The following is a 17,297-nucleotide window of genomic DNA, read 5'->3' on the forward strand; positions in this document are numbered from 1 at the left end:
ATTTAAAGCACCTGGCTTCCTTCAAAGAACCCTGGGAACTGTAGTTTGCCCCTTGTGGAGCTATAGTTACCAGCACCCTTCACAAAGTTCTGTGAGGGACAAACTACAGCTTCCATGATTCTTTGGTGGGGGAAGCCAGGTGCTTTAAATGTATGGTGGGTATGGAGCCATGTTCCCATAAGAAGTATGGCAAATGAGACACCCACTACAGTTGCTGTCCAATGAGGACAACTTCTTCTGATGGAGTGGCTTCTCGCCAGGAAGTGTCAGGCTCCACTTCACTGCAGAGTTAAGGGAGAAAAGGGACAAAGGTGTAGCCATGGATTAACAGACATATAAAGTAAACACTTACAATGGCAGGGATGGCTGAGATACTACTGCTCTCAGTGATACCAAATAATGGAAGATCATGTTTGAATCTTGGTACTGTCTCCCAGTCGGGGTTGAGTGATTGCTTCCAGGTTACCTGCTTTTACAGTATGTCTCTTCCTTGTTTGCTTGCACAAATTTTGTGGGAAACTTGTATGATGCCTGCTATTCCCTGAGCTTTTGCTGTGATTTGTTTGACGTTGTGCCAAGATATGTTGATCCCACACTGTCCAGCGCATCTTCCCATTACTTTCCCTACCACAGAAGGTCTGATTTGTTTGTTTATTTAAAGGTAGGTTTGCTGCACAAGAACACCAAATCCACTTTAATTGCACAACCTGAATTTGCCAGTGTGTGACTGAATTGCCCTCACAAAATTGCAACATTCTGGAACCAGCTAGATTTAGTGCTCTGAAACAGTAACATTAATGCTATTACCATCATCATTGCAATGTGGGAAATTCTGAACTGCAGGCTGGTATCTTGATGGTTCATCAAACTGACTTCAGATTCTTCTACTACTACTACTACCTAGAAGCACCTTCACTGTTCTCAGTGCAGGTGGATAGCACATTTGCTGTTCTTAAAATGGAAATGGGTCTCCCAGCTACATTGTCGTCATCCCCTTATCTACACTGCGTGTTAAGTGGGGACAAGAGGAAGTCTATGACGGTGGAATGGCTGATCAAACAGGAAAGGGTCTTTGGAAAGGAGCCAAAGATGAGATGTACATAGAAATCCCAAGGGAGGAAGCTTCACAGCTGGTCCCATGTCCTCCCCCTGCAGCTAAGAGTGTGGTGCTAGAAAGCAGGAGGCATGGCAGTGAAGGTCAGTTGCCTTATGTGCCTTTACTGAGATGCTGGGTAAAAAGAATAGAATTGTATTGAAAGAACATGAAAGCCTTTATACTCCCAGGAGGGAGCACATGTGCTCACTAGCATTCTAGCTGCCAATTCCAGTTTGTTAGTTATATGACTATCTGAGTTGATTCAGAACCTGGTTGTGACACACAGGATTGCTGGTGGATGTGCCATGAATCTCATAGCTTATTTAATAAAGGTTGGGGTCAGACTCAGAGCAGAGGTCCCCAGACTGCTATGACCCATCTCTCTGATGTAGCCTGAAATGGCATTGTTGACCATTTCATCTTTACTTCCATTCTCCATATTCTTCAGCAACTGCAAGCCATTGGGACAGGTGTCACCAATTTCTATGCCACCACTTCTTCTTCCCTCTTTCCCTCCCTCAAACCACCAAGACATCACCACAGCAATGACTTTTTGAAAACAATAGTTGAGATTATTTTTTAAAGATGGTTTTGAGAAATACCGGGACCTAGGAAGTGGTTATGGATCTCTGATCACTTTTTACAAGTGCCGCAACATGCTCATTCCACTCCTGCGAGGAGCCTGTCAGGGATGCTGTAGTGGCAAGTTGCCAGCACTGGCAGGGATTTGGACTAGAGGACTCTATGCCTCTCTCAGTTAGACAGCTAGTCCTCTCCAGCTTGTGCTGAGCCCAAGTTTCACACTGTCAAATTTGCTGCAACTCAGTGGCTTCGCACTGGAATCTCCCTGCAAAACTTTTTGTTGATGTGTCGTGATTTTTATATTCTGCTGGAGGGTGTCCTGGAAGAGAAAGAATGTCTGGGAGGAAATTTACAGTTCAATATAGGCTTTCCCTTAAAGAAATCTTTCTTTCTTCCCCTCCATCTCACTGAAGAGCTTTGAATTAGTAATTCCATTTCTCTGCTGCTGGTACATTGAAGGGGTTGAACCACTGATAAAAATACCCTGGAAAGATTCCAAGCAGCACAGAAGGCAAGAAAATGAAAAACATATTAAATGCATAAAAGTTAGACAAGCTCCGAGTGGGTGGAATCGGTGGCAGTAGCAACCCACAGCATACCTGGCAGCTCTGTAGAATGTCCTACTCTTTCTTTCTTTCTTTCTTTCTTTCTTTCTTTCTTTCTTTCTTTCTTTCTTTCTTTCCCCACCTCCCCATCCCCACCACCATGACATTTTTAAGCAACAACACATAATTTAAACAATGCTAACTTAATTGAGATTGTCCCGAGTCCTCAAACACTGCTGCAAGGAGGTGGAGTTGCAGAGGATGTGTACAAATTCCTCCAGCAACTAACCTCCCCTTCCCAGGACAAAACAAAAACAATCTGCTCTCCTGGTCTCCACTTTTCATCTCCAGCTACCTACCTATCACAAAAGCTAATTTAAATAGCACTGATGATCCCAACATGGATTGGGGTAGGAAATATTTCTCAGTCTGAGAGACACATTGCCACACACACACTCACACACATAGAATCAGAATGGTAGAGTTGGAAGGGACCACGTGGGTCACATCTAGTCCACCCGTTGCCATGCAAGAATCTTTTGCTCAATGTGTGGCTTGAACCCATGACCCTGGGATTAAGAGTCTCATGCTCTACCAACTGAGCTATCCAGGCAGAAATGCATCTTTCCATCCTGGCAAGCAAGAGGCATTACCATAGTTCAAGGACACATTCTAGCCCGGCAAAAGCGCTTGAGGAGGACATGGAGCAATCTTGTGAAGGGTGTGGCTTGGTGGGCGGCCGGCCTAGGTCAGAGTCCCAAGGGCTGTATAGAGAGACCTGAAGGGCCACAATCCCTGCTACCCCTCAGATTTGTGGCTTCCCGCCAGGGCTGTACAACCAAGTGAGTACTGGGCTTCCTCAGATCTCGCTATCATTCTTTCCTGACTTGCTCATTTTGAGCCTTTGTTTCTCTTAATCCACAACCATGCTGTTCTCTCCTTGATTCAGCCGTGGTGCTCTGGCAAGGTAGGAAAGGTAAACTTTCACATTACTTTTCAAGGGTGTGTCAGGAGAAGGAATCACTGGGCAGCTGCCAAGGCCTACTACTACCACAAGTTCTTTGCAATCTCCTGTTGGTGAAACCTGCATATGATTTAGTCTTTTGAATGACCTCCTTCATGTCTTTGGGTATCAAGCTACCTCATAGGAGGCATGTCCAATTTATGCCAGTGTGGTGTTGTGGTTAAGAGCGGTAGATTCATAATCTGGGGAACCGGGTTCACGTCTCCGCTCCTCCACATGCAGCTGCTGGGTGACCTTGGGCCAGTCACACTTCTCTGAAGTCTCTCAGCCTCACTCACGTCACAGAGTGTTTGTTGTGGGGGAGGAAGGGAAAGGAGAATGTTAGCTACTCCTTCAGGTAGTGATAAAGCGGGATATCAAATCCAAACTCCTCCTCCTCCTCCTCCTCCTCCTCCTCTTCTTCTTCTTCTTCTTCTTCTTCTTCTTCTTCTTCTTCTACTTCTGTTCTATTTATTCATGCCTGTGAATCTTTCTTTCAAAAAGAATGTCTTTTTATGGCACCCCTTTCTCCCCCTCTAAATTTAGTAAGTGCCCTTACAGCGTATAGTTTTGTGGAACTCTTGGTTATTTACTAATGGTCCCCCAGAGCCCCCTGGCCACCTTTTGGCAATTTTCTCCTCCTCCTTTGAGGTTTTACCTTTGAATATACTCACTTGTTGGAGGCAAACACTGTTAAAACCTGCCATGAATGGATTTGGCAAACTGCAGGTCAAAAGAAAAGGAAAGGAGATGGAAATACTTTAAATTCCCAAGAATATCTCTCATCACGCAAGCATCAAAGGCTGTGGGTTATTATCTTTCCCAATGCATAATCTATGAGTACATGTAGCAATGGTGACAGCTAGATGGACAATGGAGAAGCCAGGCTTTGTTCTCAAATGACTTGTGTAAAATTAAGAGTTGTCAGACCTCTGGCTTCAGGGAATGGCTAAGAAACAGCATGTGCATGGTGCAAGCAAAAGGTATATCTGCTTTAGTCATCCTTTGTAGACACACCTGCAGTTCTTTTATCTCTGCAAATCCCAAAGTATCTGTGAATCTATAGCTTTATCTTGTGAAGAGGAGAAAAGAAAAGGCCACATCCAGCCTACAGCATTATCTAATCTGTGTATTATTTTCTCCCTAGTAGTAACTAACAGCTTGTTAACTTGCACCTCAACATAGCTTAGCCTGGCTTCTCCCTGCCAGCTCCCTGTTTTGTATTGTGTAGAGCAATTTATAACTTCATGCCTGGGCAAATGAAAATGGAGCTGGTGCCTGTGGACACAGCCCAGCTGTGCCAATGGTAAGGTGATAGGGAAATGGTTCCATAGGTTAGAAGACCCAGTTCTGGTCATAGTTTTCTGTAACAAATTTCCTGAACGATCTTGGCAGTGAAATATTATCAAATCCCCAGTGGTTCCCTTATACCAGAGGCTGAAATAATAAAAGGCTATGAGATCACAGATAGATGCCGGTGAAATTAGCATGCAACATTCACAATGGAGGGAGTGCATGCTCATAGAACTGAACAGAGTTCTCTTGGAACCCCAACTTGGCTCGAGCCTTCTGTGGTGGGAAAACCTACTGGGTAGGGATAATGGGATAGAAGAATTCTCTTTAGTCCTGGCACCTTTCATCCTATCAGAAAATTATTGCAGTGAGAAGTTCAGGGTGTGTCTGGGGTAGTCAACATTGCTGGACTACAACTCCCATCATCCCTGACCATCAGCCATGATGGCAGGGGCTGATGAGATTTTTGTCCAACAACATCTGAAAGGTGCCATGTTGACTACCCCTGTTTTATGACCTGGCCAAGGATGGGCTCTGACCAGTATCTGGGGTAGTTGAGCTACCTGGTTTTGCCATGCCCACCATTGACTTACTCAGATTTCTTCTCTTCTTGTGCTTTTCTCTTGAGATGTGTGGCATAGCAAGCTTCCTTCCCAAGCAATCTCCTTGGACAGATCTTGAAGCAGTCAGACCTGAAGAGTTTCAGAGCACCTGCTTAATATTACTAGATTGGCTAGAAGAGAACGGGAGAGATGAGGACCACCGCACTTGCTAACATTTCTATTTAGTTTGCAAGATGCAGGATCAATATTCCACTATTGGTGTCGGTTGCCCGATACGTCTTTTTGTCATTTGTTAATTCTGTTTTCTAAGAGGTTCTATTTGATTTGCAGTTGATGTTAGCCACCATGGGGATCTATTAGATGGAAGGGTGGACTACAAACATATAAACCAATCAATACGTTTTGTATTAGTTCTGCCTTGCTGTCAGGAGTCAATTGTTTCCTGTGATTGTGTCTCTTTCTGCTGCATGAAGTGGGATTTCCTGTTGGTTGGTTGGTTCTAAACCAGCCAGTGTTTAATGTGAGCATCTCCTATGGGAGCAATAAGGAGAGGGGTCAGGAAGGAATATGTTTTCCATATTCTTTTGGAAACCTAAACACATGACCACACCATGTCTGCCGTGCACTCACTTTTCCTCTACACAAATGCTATCCATGCAGTAAACTTGCCATGCTTAAAGTGGTCATTTAGGGCAGATCCACACCACACATTTAAAGCACACCCAATGCACCTGGCTTACCCCAAAGAATCCTGGGAGCAGTAGTTTGTTAAGGATGCTGGGAACTGTAGCTCTGTGAGGGGGGAAATTATAGTTCCCATGATTCTCTGGGGGAAGCAGATGTGTTTTAAATATATGGTGTAGATCTGCCCTTATAGAGCATGAAGACTGCTTGAAGGTTTGTGCTAAAGACCTATGGTTAAAGAAATTCCTGGGGCAATGCTTATCTGAGTTTGGTTTCCCTCAGTCCAAGGGCCTGATCCAGCTTCCAAGTAAACTTTCCCCCTCCGTAATCCCAACAATTTTGGCGGTGGTGTCAAAAAGAGAAAATAAATAAAACAGACACATCATGCTGTGATTCCCTCAGTGTGTGTGTGCACACACACAAGTGTTTGCAAGTGAGAGTGGGGGTGGTCAAACCCACTCTTGTGATTTATTTATTTATATTTATATTCCGCTTTCCCTCAAAGGAGCTCAAAGTGGCCATAATAATTCTGTGGGGATTGGCCCATGGTGAGCCAGTGAGCTTCATGGCTAAGTGAGGATTTGAACCCTGGTCTCCCAGGTGTTAGTCTAACACTCTAACTGCTACACCACACTGGTTTACAGCTTACTGCTCCAGGGAAGAGGCAGCGGATGAAATGATTTAACCCCCTCAGTCCATATGAAAATCCCCCTCCCTCTCCCTACATATGCTATTAACTTTTTAAAAACTTGACAGTGACAGGCTTCCTACTTACACCTTTAGTGTCACATCTAGCATGGTGCTAAAACTGCAGCTTGTTTTGTTTCTTTTCGCTCATATCTTCCTGGCATCATCCTTAAATGGGAAGCGTGCAAGGCATGTCACAAAATATCCAGGAACTTCCAGCTTTATTTCCTTAGGAACTGAGAGAGAGATCATCTCCTGGCCACTTAGTTAGACGTTTTGTCCAACTGAAGTGGCTCTTGTTACCCCATTATTAACCCTCTTCTGCTTAAACGCCTGAACTTACAACAGCAGTTTAATGAATCCTTTGGGATCTGCGATGTCTGCATGAAATGTTTCATGGAAGTTTTTTCCTCTCTTTGGAAAGATTAATAATAATAATAATAATAATAATAATAATAATAATAATAATAATAGATTATTTATACCCCGCCCATCTGGCTTGGTTTCCCAAAAAAGGCATTTAAGCCTTATTTGTATTATGAGTGCTAAATAATGAGAGAAAATGTCAGCCTTTTATGAGAGCACAAAAATTCCACCCTCCTATCACAGTTCCACATTTCTATTTGCCAACGTTCTGCTTGATTTGAGGGGGGCGGTGTATATATATAAAGTAGCTTTTTAAATAGATACAGTTGTTTAAATGTGCTTTTATTGTATTGTGAAATCACTCTGAGATGCTTCATAGAAAGCAATTCATAAGTGAAGTTAATCATCATTATCACCCTGCAATCAATGATTCAGGATGTAGTAAAAGAGGGCAGCAACCATTGCCAGGCACTGACTTTGCTCACCTCCAGCTATGAACTTTGAGGGTAGACTTCAGTCACAGAACCCAAGACTTTGAGATGCAAGTTCCAAGATATTATGGGACCCTTGGGGCACCTGAAAGAGAGAGACAATGCCCTGGCTTTCTTCTTTTTCTTTCCTTCGGTGGTCCTTTGAGTCTTCTTTCCTATCCTCTACATTTACCCTTTTCCCTCTTCTCCCTCCTTTCATTTTTAGGGTATACCGGTATATTTGTGTGTGTAAATCACTCTCTGTCCTCCGTCTGTGCTAAGGTCCTACATTCTCATCATATTCCTTATGAAGGAAGGAGCTGGTGCCCCTATTAACAAAAGTGTTAATTCTCCATGAGCAATACTTGCTGCAGTCAGAATAATCTAGGCACTTGCTGCAGTCAGAATAATCTAATAAAGGGTACATATACACCATACAGTTAAAGGATGTGACTTCCCCCAAAGAATCCTGGAAACTGTAGTTTCCCTCTCACAGACCGACAGTTTTCAGCAACTGCAGTCCCCAGGATTCTCTGGGGGAAGTCATCAGTAGAGCATGAGACACTTAATCTCAAGGTCGTGGGTTCAAGCCCCATGTTGGGCAAAAGATTCCCAACTAGATGATCCTTGTGGTCCCTTCCAACTCTATGACCTGTGTCCTTTAAATGTGCTTGAAAGGTGTTTATGCCGCCTATATGTGGAAGGCAGGTTTTAACATCAATTCCCTTATATAGTGGTCGACCTAATCAGAAATAATTGAATATGTCATCTTCTGTTCAAAGAAACCTTACAGGACCCTCACTAGAAACAGCAAAGTCACCAACAAGCAGCATGATTCTGACCCCAGCTGTGAGCCCAAAAGCCTAAAAGGGAACTGAGAGAATCCTTTGCCTGGGCAAGCCATCCTGCTTCCCCCTCGTGCCACCGTCCTCAGTAGGAATGTCAGCGGTTGGCCTGTAAACTTTTTATAACTGCCCTTTGTTTCTGATGTTTCCTCTTGCCAGATGTATGAAATCATGGGAGTTTCAGAAAAGTTGCTCATAGGAAATGGCTCACCCAGAGAAAATGCATTCTGTGTCCTTCCACATCCTTTCTGGAACGTTGCTAATAGCCACTTATGCCATGACCCATGGCCAGACAGTTTTTAAAAGCTGGCAGCTCCCCACCTCCCCTAGACAGTTAAGGTGAGTTAGGAGGAACCCAAGTGGCCTATATTTCATGCTTTTATGAGATGCTAAGTGGACTCCGTTCTAGGAAGCCGTTGGCTAATTAGCTTGAACCCCTGATTGGTTAGGAATCATACGAAAGGCCCCAAATGATGCCAATTTATTATCGGACGCTGCCATCTTGTGTTTAGGTTCAAACAAAATTATTAGGCCGGCACTCTGCATCTGCTGTGCAAGAGGTGAGCCTCCCGCAGTGTTCAGAGACAATAGTTTATTTTTCTAATTTTTGTGATAACCCGGCTCATTGTGCTTAGCCAAGCCTCTGTAGAAAAGGGGAGATCTGTGAGACAGTTTCGAGTCGGCCAACTTCCTGCTTGGAGCATGTTTGTACAGGGTGTTTGAAACCAAGTGAACTGCAACCTGAAACCATTTGAAGTCTTTCAATAAATTCCTTTTGCATGCAGTCATTTACAATCACAAAGCAAAGCTGCGTACAAAACAGGGACACAATCTCCCAGTGACTTTTTTCCTTGCGTTTTCTTGCAAAAATTGATCTTGAAAATAAAGAGAATAGAATGCCTGGGATTTTTCCATTGTAAAAAAAGGGGGGGGGAAGCATTAGAATGTCTTTGCTGGCAGGCAGTTATGCACATATGCAATGGTCCTGGGAGCAGGGACTTGGGGTGTGAGGGAAGGTCCACATAATTCACTAAGGAGAGTGAAAAAATTGTATGCAAGGTTGGGATGGGGAAATAGTTCCCAATTCTTGCAATCAATGATTAACTTCCAAGCCCTCCCAAATAGTGTGATGACTGCCCACTCTGTTATATGTCTGCTTTAATTACATTAAACTTCATTGATAGGAAAGGCCAGAATAGCTTCAATTTACTTTGGTTGGCATTTACCCGAAAATCATATGTATGCTGTCCTGTGGACCCTTGCTCTATATCTGATATATTTATAAGACAGATTTTAAGGCTGGGCACATGATGTATAGTAGGAATACATAAAACATTCACATAGTGCTTAAGTCGAATTTTCTGAAAAGTGGAAGAAAAACAATGTGGACTGTTATTGTTGCTCTCGTTGCTGCTGCTCTTGTTTGTTGCTTTCATTATTCCTTCCCAAACCCATTTAGAAACCCTGTCCCCAAAAGTTCTAAAGAGTGATCGGAAATGCACTTGAAAAACACCCCAGCATTTTCTGCCCTCTGACACAGTGAGTCACGGTGAAGTCTACAGTATTCTGAAGAGCATCATCAAAACCCAGTATTTCTGCATTCATGGATAGGGTAGGGGTACCAGATGTCCCCGATTCCTGTGGATAGGGTAGGGGTACCAGATGTCCCCGATTCCTGGGGACAGTCCCCGGATTTGCAAATCTGTCCCCAGACAAATTCCGTCCCTGGAATGTCCCCAGATTTGCAAATCTGTCCCCCGGAAACGTGGCAGCGGCAGCCTCAGCAGCCTGGAGCCAGTCTGGTAGCGCAATTGGCTCTGGCTGGCTTCAGGAGCTGCTTACTGCTGTAGCGCCCACCATTTTTCCTTGCCAGAAGTCCCCATATGATGTGTCTTGTGCTCTGGGCTGCTGACTGCCGCTGCCACCACCACTGCCAAAGGGGAACCGGGGGCGTCCGGCGGTACAGATCTCCTGCCCCCTTCCCCCTTTGTTTTGACTGATCAGGAGAGGCTTGGGAGTTGCGGACAGGCGGCCGTTGCCCAATTTTAAAAAAACCCTCTGCACATTTGTTTCATAGGGTGCGAAAGAAGAGCTTTGCACCTTTATACAATATGCATGTGTGCTTGGACCCAGGGTCTTTTGCCTCACCATCCCCACTACTGACTCCCTGTTGCTACTCAGCTTTAAAAAAAAAAAGTCCCCGGATTCATTGAAAAAAAATCTGGTAACCATAGGATAGGGGACAGGGCTTCTGTATTCTAAACAACTTTTTTTGCCACCTGCAGCATAACTAGAAATCGTTCTGCAGGAATGAAAAAGGCTGCCTCCAGGCTGCCAGTATTTTATGGGATTCAACTGCATACCAGAAATTTAGGCTAGAGCAATTAAAGTGAGTTAAAAGCACTCTCTTGCCCTAGTGAAACGAATCTTGCTATTGTCCCCTAGCAACTGGTATTCAGAGTGTACAACAGGGTACTGCTGTCCACTTTTTATTATTAATAGCAATAATTATGTAGCTATTACTGGCATTTAAAACAATGACAACCATATTCATTTTGGCCAACTGTGTCTGGTATGTCACTTTTTAATTTTATGTTATGATTACAACTTAGTGTCGATGGCAGTTATCTGCCGAAATACATTAGCATATTTTAAAAAAGCCTTGACAACTATTTACTTCTGTGGCTTGTGATTTTGTTGGCTTTGAGTTACTGCTTTCTGTATATGCTTTACATGCAGATGCAGGTGGTTTTTTTCTAGGTTATGACCAACAAGTTTTAGTTTAAATTACTGTAATCATATTCCAGTTGGGTAAATGTGTAGTATGTATGTGTGTTTTCTGGGACTCTTTGATTCTTGAGTTAACACTGTCCTCTGTATCCTTTCTCTTCCTCAGATGTTTCGAGAAGTGCCAGCCTTTCTGAGAAAGAGCTGAAGGAAGCGAAAGCCAGGAGCCAGAGAATTGCAGCTCAGCTGACAACCCCACCCAGCTCCAACTCCAAAGGGGTCCTTCTGTTTCACCGGCGCAAGCAGCGGGTGAATGCTTTTACCTTAGAAGCCCCCAAGACAACAAGCGCGAAGCAAGCAGGGGCCGAACGCATCCCCAGAGCTACTCATAAGCACCAAAGCGGCCCAAGACATGGGAAAGAGCCCCATTTGAAGCAGGCCTCAATAGACATCGGAGCATTGGAAGGATTATCTTGTGCCAAGAACTCTGAGTTGCAGGGGCAAAAAGGCAGCATGGAAAAAAACGAGAAAAGCCTGGCTCTGGAGCAGACTCTAGATAACACACAGGGCTCTCAAAGGCATAAAATAAGAAGTGAGGAGGCCTTTTCCACAATCCACACCACGTTGACCTCTGAGGAAATCCCGGCTGAAGACTTTGAGCAAATCCCTCTCAGCGTGTACCTGAAGGAAACTACGGGGACAGCCTCCACCAATGGAATGCATGAACTTATCGCCAACGAGTTTGAAAAGGCACTAGTTACTGAGCAAGTGCCAGTTGTTGACAATACGGAAAAAATACTGCCTATGTTTGATGCTGTCCCTGTTGCTGACAGGGAGAATAACAGCACCATTCTTGAACAGGCGCCGTGCGTACTGCATACAGACAGGGAAAACAATGTTCTCGATAAAGAACCATATTTGCCAAATATTGACAGCAAGAATAACAACAACAACATCCCTGACAAGGTGCTGTATGCACCTGTTCTCGATCAGGAAAACAATATTTTTCTTGACAAGCCAATGAGTGAACCAGTGATTGGCAGGAAGGAGAACGGAGAGATTCTCAACAAGGAGCCGGATGTACCAATCATTGAGGACAAGGACGTTTCGCCTGCTGCTGAGGAAGAGAAACCCATGCTAGCTACCGACACGCAGCCCAGCGAGACTGTGACACACACTAATAAGCAGTACTGTGAAGTACGCCTGACTTTGTCTAAACCGTTGCCTGTGAAGAACCGAACTGCAAGACCATTTGGGACTCGACTGCTGGCTGCAGCTCAGGCGCCAGTAGAGAAGAGTCCTGTGGCTGAGTTTCCTCCTCCACCCACTTATGCAGAGACGTTTTCCAGCCCTCCGCCAGTAACGAGGGTCAGGTCACCTCCGGCCTACTCAGCGCTGTATCCTACTGAAGAACAGAAAGCTCCTGTTCTTCATGAGGCTACGTATGTAGACAGCAGACCAGGACCTCTTCCTGGAGGAGAGGACAGGGAGTCACCAGCAACCAAAACAGGCCTTCTGGAGGAGTCCGTAGCCCGCAGAGCAACAAAGAAGTCCATGTTCACCTTTGTCGAGAAGCCCAAAGTGGCTCCTAATCCAGATCTCTTGAATTTAGTCCAGAGAGCAGATAGCAGGAAAAAGGGGAGAGGACAAGGAGGAGCATCCAGTCTGGAAGAGGAGCCATTTGCTCTGGGCGCAGAGGCCTCTAACTTCCTGCCTGAAAACAGATCAATAGAAGGACCAGCCCAGGCTCCTGCAGATAATGCCCCAGAGTGGTCTTCGTGTTTAAGGTCACCAAGAATACAACCCAAGCCGATGATCAAATCCAACCAAAGCCTATCAGAGGCGAGAGGAAAGGGGGCAGAACTATTTGCCAGAAGGCAGTCAAGGATGCAGAAGTATGTCATTGAGTCCCCATCCCACCCAGACATAGGCAGGTCACCTTCTCCTACCATGTCCCTCCCTCCCTCCTGGAAGTACGCTTCAGAAACTCATCTCTCCCCAGTCACATTCCAGGCCCCTCCCAAAAGTCCAGCCAGATCTCCCAAAGCTCCTCCTCTGCCTTTGTACAACAGCAACATGTCAGAGAGCGAGATTTCCAAAAAGGAGCTGGAGATCTCCAAGCAGCAGCCTTACCAGCTTCAGTCCTCCTTGTTCATCCTTTCCCCAGCCAAAGACCCCGTGAGGTCCTTACCGAAAGGGGCACCGCCACCCAAGCCTGTGGTTGCTGAGCCCATGTATATGAGACAGGCCTCTTGCCCAACATCTCCCTTGCCTCCTTCTCCTGTTTTTCATCCACTTGCCCAGTTCAGCCAGGGCAGACCATATCCTGCTCCTTTCGCCCCATCACCCGGGACTTCGCTTGCCCCTCAGAATGTCCAGACAAGCATGGAAGCATCGCAGGAGCCGCCTTTTGAATACCCTTCAAGAATTTTGTCGCCGAGAGCAAAAGGAGTCTTCCAAGCTCCAAGGCCTTCTTATTCCACCAAGAATGCTGGAATTGAGCCTCAGGTGTGGAGACCTTTTTACTACAAGTAATGGTATCTGTACAGGGGTTTGGGCAAATGGCCAGTGTCATCGTTAGCTGCTGATTGGTGGTGTGCAAAAAGAAAGGCAAAAAAAGCAAAATGAAGACAGCTTGCAGGTTACAAATCCAATAGGATTTGCATACAATAGAGCCATATCTCAAACTCCAATGGGCCAGACAACGTTTACACTAAGGAAACTGAGCTCAAGTGAGCAGACAGGTGCTCCCCTCGGGCATTTCTGCAGCCAAGGTCTGCGGTGGAAGCCCAGTTTAACATAATCCTGGGATGCCTTGGCCTAGCAGAACTTGTGCAATCGGATCCATAAGTTTGTGCAGATTTAAGTTCCAAAGGGAGTTAAAGAGTGTGTGAATGCAGTGCACAGTAGGAGCATAAAAGTAGTCCAAGCATAGGAGTCCTAGAAGATTGTTAGCAGAAGCTTGACTGAAACAGGAAGAGCGTCTGGTGCCTTCTTTCTTCTGCTGCCCAGAAACTTTATGGAGCATCAAATCTCTGGCTTCATCTCTCCGCCTTGCCTTCTGAATTTCTTCCTTGCTCTGCAAGACTTTTGTTTCTCTGTTCTCTATGCATCCGGAGACTTTAGCATGACCTGCTTGCGACCTCTGCTCTCTGCTGATGCCAAAAGGCATGTGCTCCTTTCCTCACTCAAACATCTTTGATTTCGGACAATGTCACTTCCACTGATACCTGTTTCTGCTTCCCATATGTTTCTGCTTTGTATATTTCCCCACTCTCTACTTTTCTTTCGTTGTATCCTTTAGACAACAACACTGAGAATTACTTCAGGGTGAAGAGAATATGCAAATAGCCTCTAAGCACCCCATTTGTACTGCACAGCAATGCTGATGTACTTACCCTGTTTTGCTGATCTGGAAAGCCACACACTAGCCAGCCCACCCCACCCATCATGAAGGGTCTAGGCTAAAGACACACTTGAAATTGTTCCTTTGGTGGCCAAAGAGGTTTCTGCAGGTGTGCTGTTGTTATCTTACGCAAAAAAATCTGTACCCAGATATATTTAAGATAATGTTCTTATTAAAGTTGGCAAAAGCAGGCTTCTAAACAACTGTGGCACAGGCATGCATATAGCTCAGTGCCACTGTTTAGCCTTGGGTGAATATTTTTATACAGCAGACGATAGGATGATTGTGAAGATTGAATACCAGTAGCATTTCTCAAAGTGACTCTGCAGTTGCCCCACAGCAGAGGCAAGATTGTCCACCCTAGCAAATACTAACAGAAATCAGAGGTGTACGGGATATGATCCCATGGTGCAGTGTCTTCTGCATAAAATTGTGATTGTTTAATTGTTTAGTTTTAACAAATATGTTTCTGGCCCTCATGGCTGTTGGACGAGGGCAGAGGAAGCACAGAATGTGCTCTGAAAAGACCAGAGGGCAAATAAAGCAAACCTCAAAGTATCTCTTTTAATTTTGCTGCTCTTTCATTACCTCCCATGGATTTGATTAAGAGTACTGAGTATTTGGGGCTGACAGCACCACCAACACACTGGTCAAAAAGAAGTTTAGGTACTTACTGCATTTCTGTATTTCCCAATAACTGAAGTTCTCCAGGTGGTTTATTTCTCCTGGGCTTTGGATAGTAAGGAACACCCTCCCCACTCAAAGGCTAGTGGCCTGCAGTGTTTTACTTCCACACAGACTTTGAAGTCAGCTATGCAGGTCTTTCAGCATAGCATCGTCTGTGGGGGTCTGTGGTCTGGTGTTATGCAGAGTAATCAAGCACCTGTCGTTTTCTTTCAAAAGAGACACACCAGGCATTACATAATACAGCTGACAACCTGGGGTATCATTAAGACCACGAGGAGCCATGGATTAGTTGCAAAACTGGGAGGCCAATAAAGTCCTGCATACAGAACGCACAAGTGGATTTCATTCATTCATTAATTTTGGGCATTAAGAAGTGTCTCTTGAAGGAAGCTAACTACAGACTGCCCTTTGGGAATAGACAAGCTCCATAAAACCAGGTGCTCATTGTTGAGCAACCAAATCTCCATTAAATCTAACGTGTAGTACTTTATAGTCAGTCTCTCCCCAATCCCATGACAGTTTGGATCAACCAGCTCAAATAAATTAAAAAAGTAGATGCAGTGTATTTACTCAACCCATTGCCACGAAAGGACACAATCTAGTTCTCTCTCTGTCTCTGAATCTCTCTCTGTCTCTCTATACATCTCTGTCTTTTCTTTGTGATCCCACAAGGCTGCCAGACAAATCCTTCTGGGAGGACATAACTGAAGGGAGTTAAAAAATCAAGCATTTCCAGGTAGAATTACCAATCAGACATGTGAGCCAACAACCTCTATTGGCTGGTAGCACTAAATGCAAATCCCACATGACAGTGTTTGTTCAGTTCCACATCTTCACCCCTGGCCAAAATTAGTACCGTGCATCGAAGCTTCATACAAGTGAAAATTCCCAACAACAGAACATTACAAGCTTGACCCCTGGCTTTGGCTCCAGACTCAGTCATGCCAAGAGTGGGCCCATTGAAATCAGTAGCTAATTATTAAGTCCATTGATTTCAAGGGGTCTCCTCGAAGCAGGACTAAAATCTGGATTCAGCCCTAGAGTCGAGTGTGCCAATTGCTGTAGGCTACATTCCAGCAGAGCTAACTAGCTGGCAATTGTAGGCCGTGTCCCCAGTAGGAGAACATGTGGAGAAGCTCTGTAATTCTAGGGAATTTATAGGGCAAATGCCTGTGGAGGAGCAGTATACATAGGTTGGAGAAGATGGGATAGTTACAGGGATGGCAGGAAAATTACAGGATAAGTGCTATGGGATAGCTGGGTATTTATAGAGCAAAGGCTTTTGCCATCAGCTCTGAAGTTACATGTCCACATAGGGTACTGCTGTTTATGGCCACAGATATCTGCAGTGTAGCTGAGATATAGCAGTCTTTTTTACCATTTCCTTCAGAAATGTCTGACAGAATCCTTGGGGAATTAGTTAAGATGGAAGCCTTTATGCATACTTATGCAAATCTCTAGCCACCAATGTTGACAATTAAGTTTATTTAAAAAAGTAATTCTGCACTGCCACGTCATAAAAATTCCAGGGAGGTGTTCAATGATAAACCATAAAACACAATTAAACGAAATTGCATGGAAGTCGTATTGATCTGATGAGGAGCCAGTAAGGCCTTCTTCACCTCCATCCCAATTGCATTTCAATAAAATGAATACACATGCCCTATCAGAGGAGACCAAACCATTGCTAAGCTCTTCTGTCTTTTAAGTGTTGCAGCCTCTTCAGAAGAGAAAAACAAAACTTGGCACTGTCCATTTGCAGGTGTTCGGGTGTGCACATTTTAGATTTCTCATAGTCTAGTGATGAAGGAATTAAAGACTGCTGTGTGTGACACAAACAATATTCCCTGTAAAGGCATTTTAAATGGTTCCACACAGCACAGGAGTTTGTTTTTGTTTTTTTAAACTTTCTGGTCAAGTCTGGAGAAAGTCAGACATTTGCAGGAGCAATGCTAAATTCACCACGGGATGTTACCCATCTTTAGAGAAGGTGAGGGGGAATTTTGGTCTGGTTCACCATTTTATGCAAACCTGCCTAAATTTGCACCTCCCAGAACAATACGGGAATCAAAATATGCTTCCGAGTTTGCACTTCTTGAATTTTGCAATGCAGTTCTACAACAACATGTGCAAGCATTATGGGAAAGCGTGAATAAAAATGCATATGTTAGTGAGGGTAACATACAAAAATGCATTATATTAGACAAACCTACATTCATAAATTCCTATATTAGGAGAAATGGGTGCTTAAGATGCTGATGGATTTTCATGAGAACTTAAAAAAAAATTATTAATGCAGAACTGAGCTTAAAGATTGTGGAGAAGTGAACTTAAAATTGGAAA

At 44.4% G+C, this 17,297-nt stretch overlaps 1 protein-coding gene across 2 annotated transcripts in view; it reads left to right on the forward strand.

The window, feature by feature from the left end:
• Positions 1-17,297, forward strand: part of SYNPO (synaptopodin) — an 80,522-nt gene that overhangs the window by 52,475 nt on the left and 10,750 nt on the right. For both annotated transcript variants that reach the window (XM_028718287.2, XM_077924618.1), the window contains one exon: positions 11,031-13,369. In XM_028718287.2, the coding sequence (XP_028574120.2) occupies positions 11,031-13,369 (2,339 nt within the window). The remainder of the gene's footprint in view (positions 1-11,030; positions 13,370-17,297) is intronic.

Source organism: Podarcis muralis, chromosome 2 (assembly GCF_964188315.1).
Source record: "Podarcis muralis chromosome 2, rPodMur119.hap1.1, whole genome shotgun sequence".
Lineage (NCBI taxonomy): Eukaryota > Metazoa > Chordata > Lepidosauria > Squamata > Lacertidae > Podarcis > Podarcis muralis.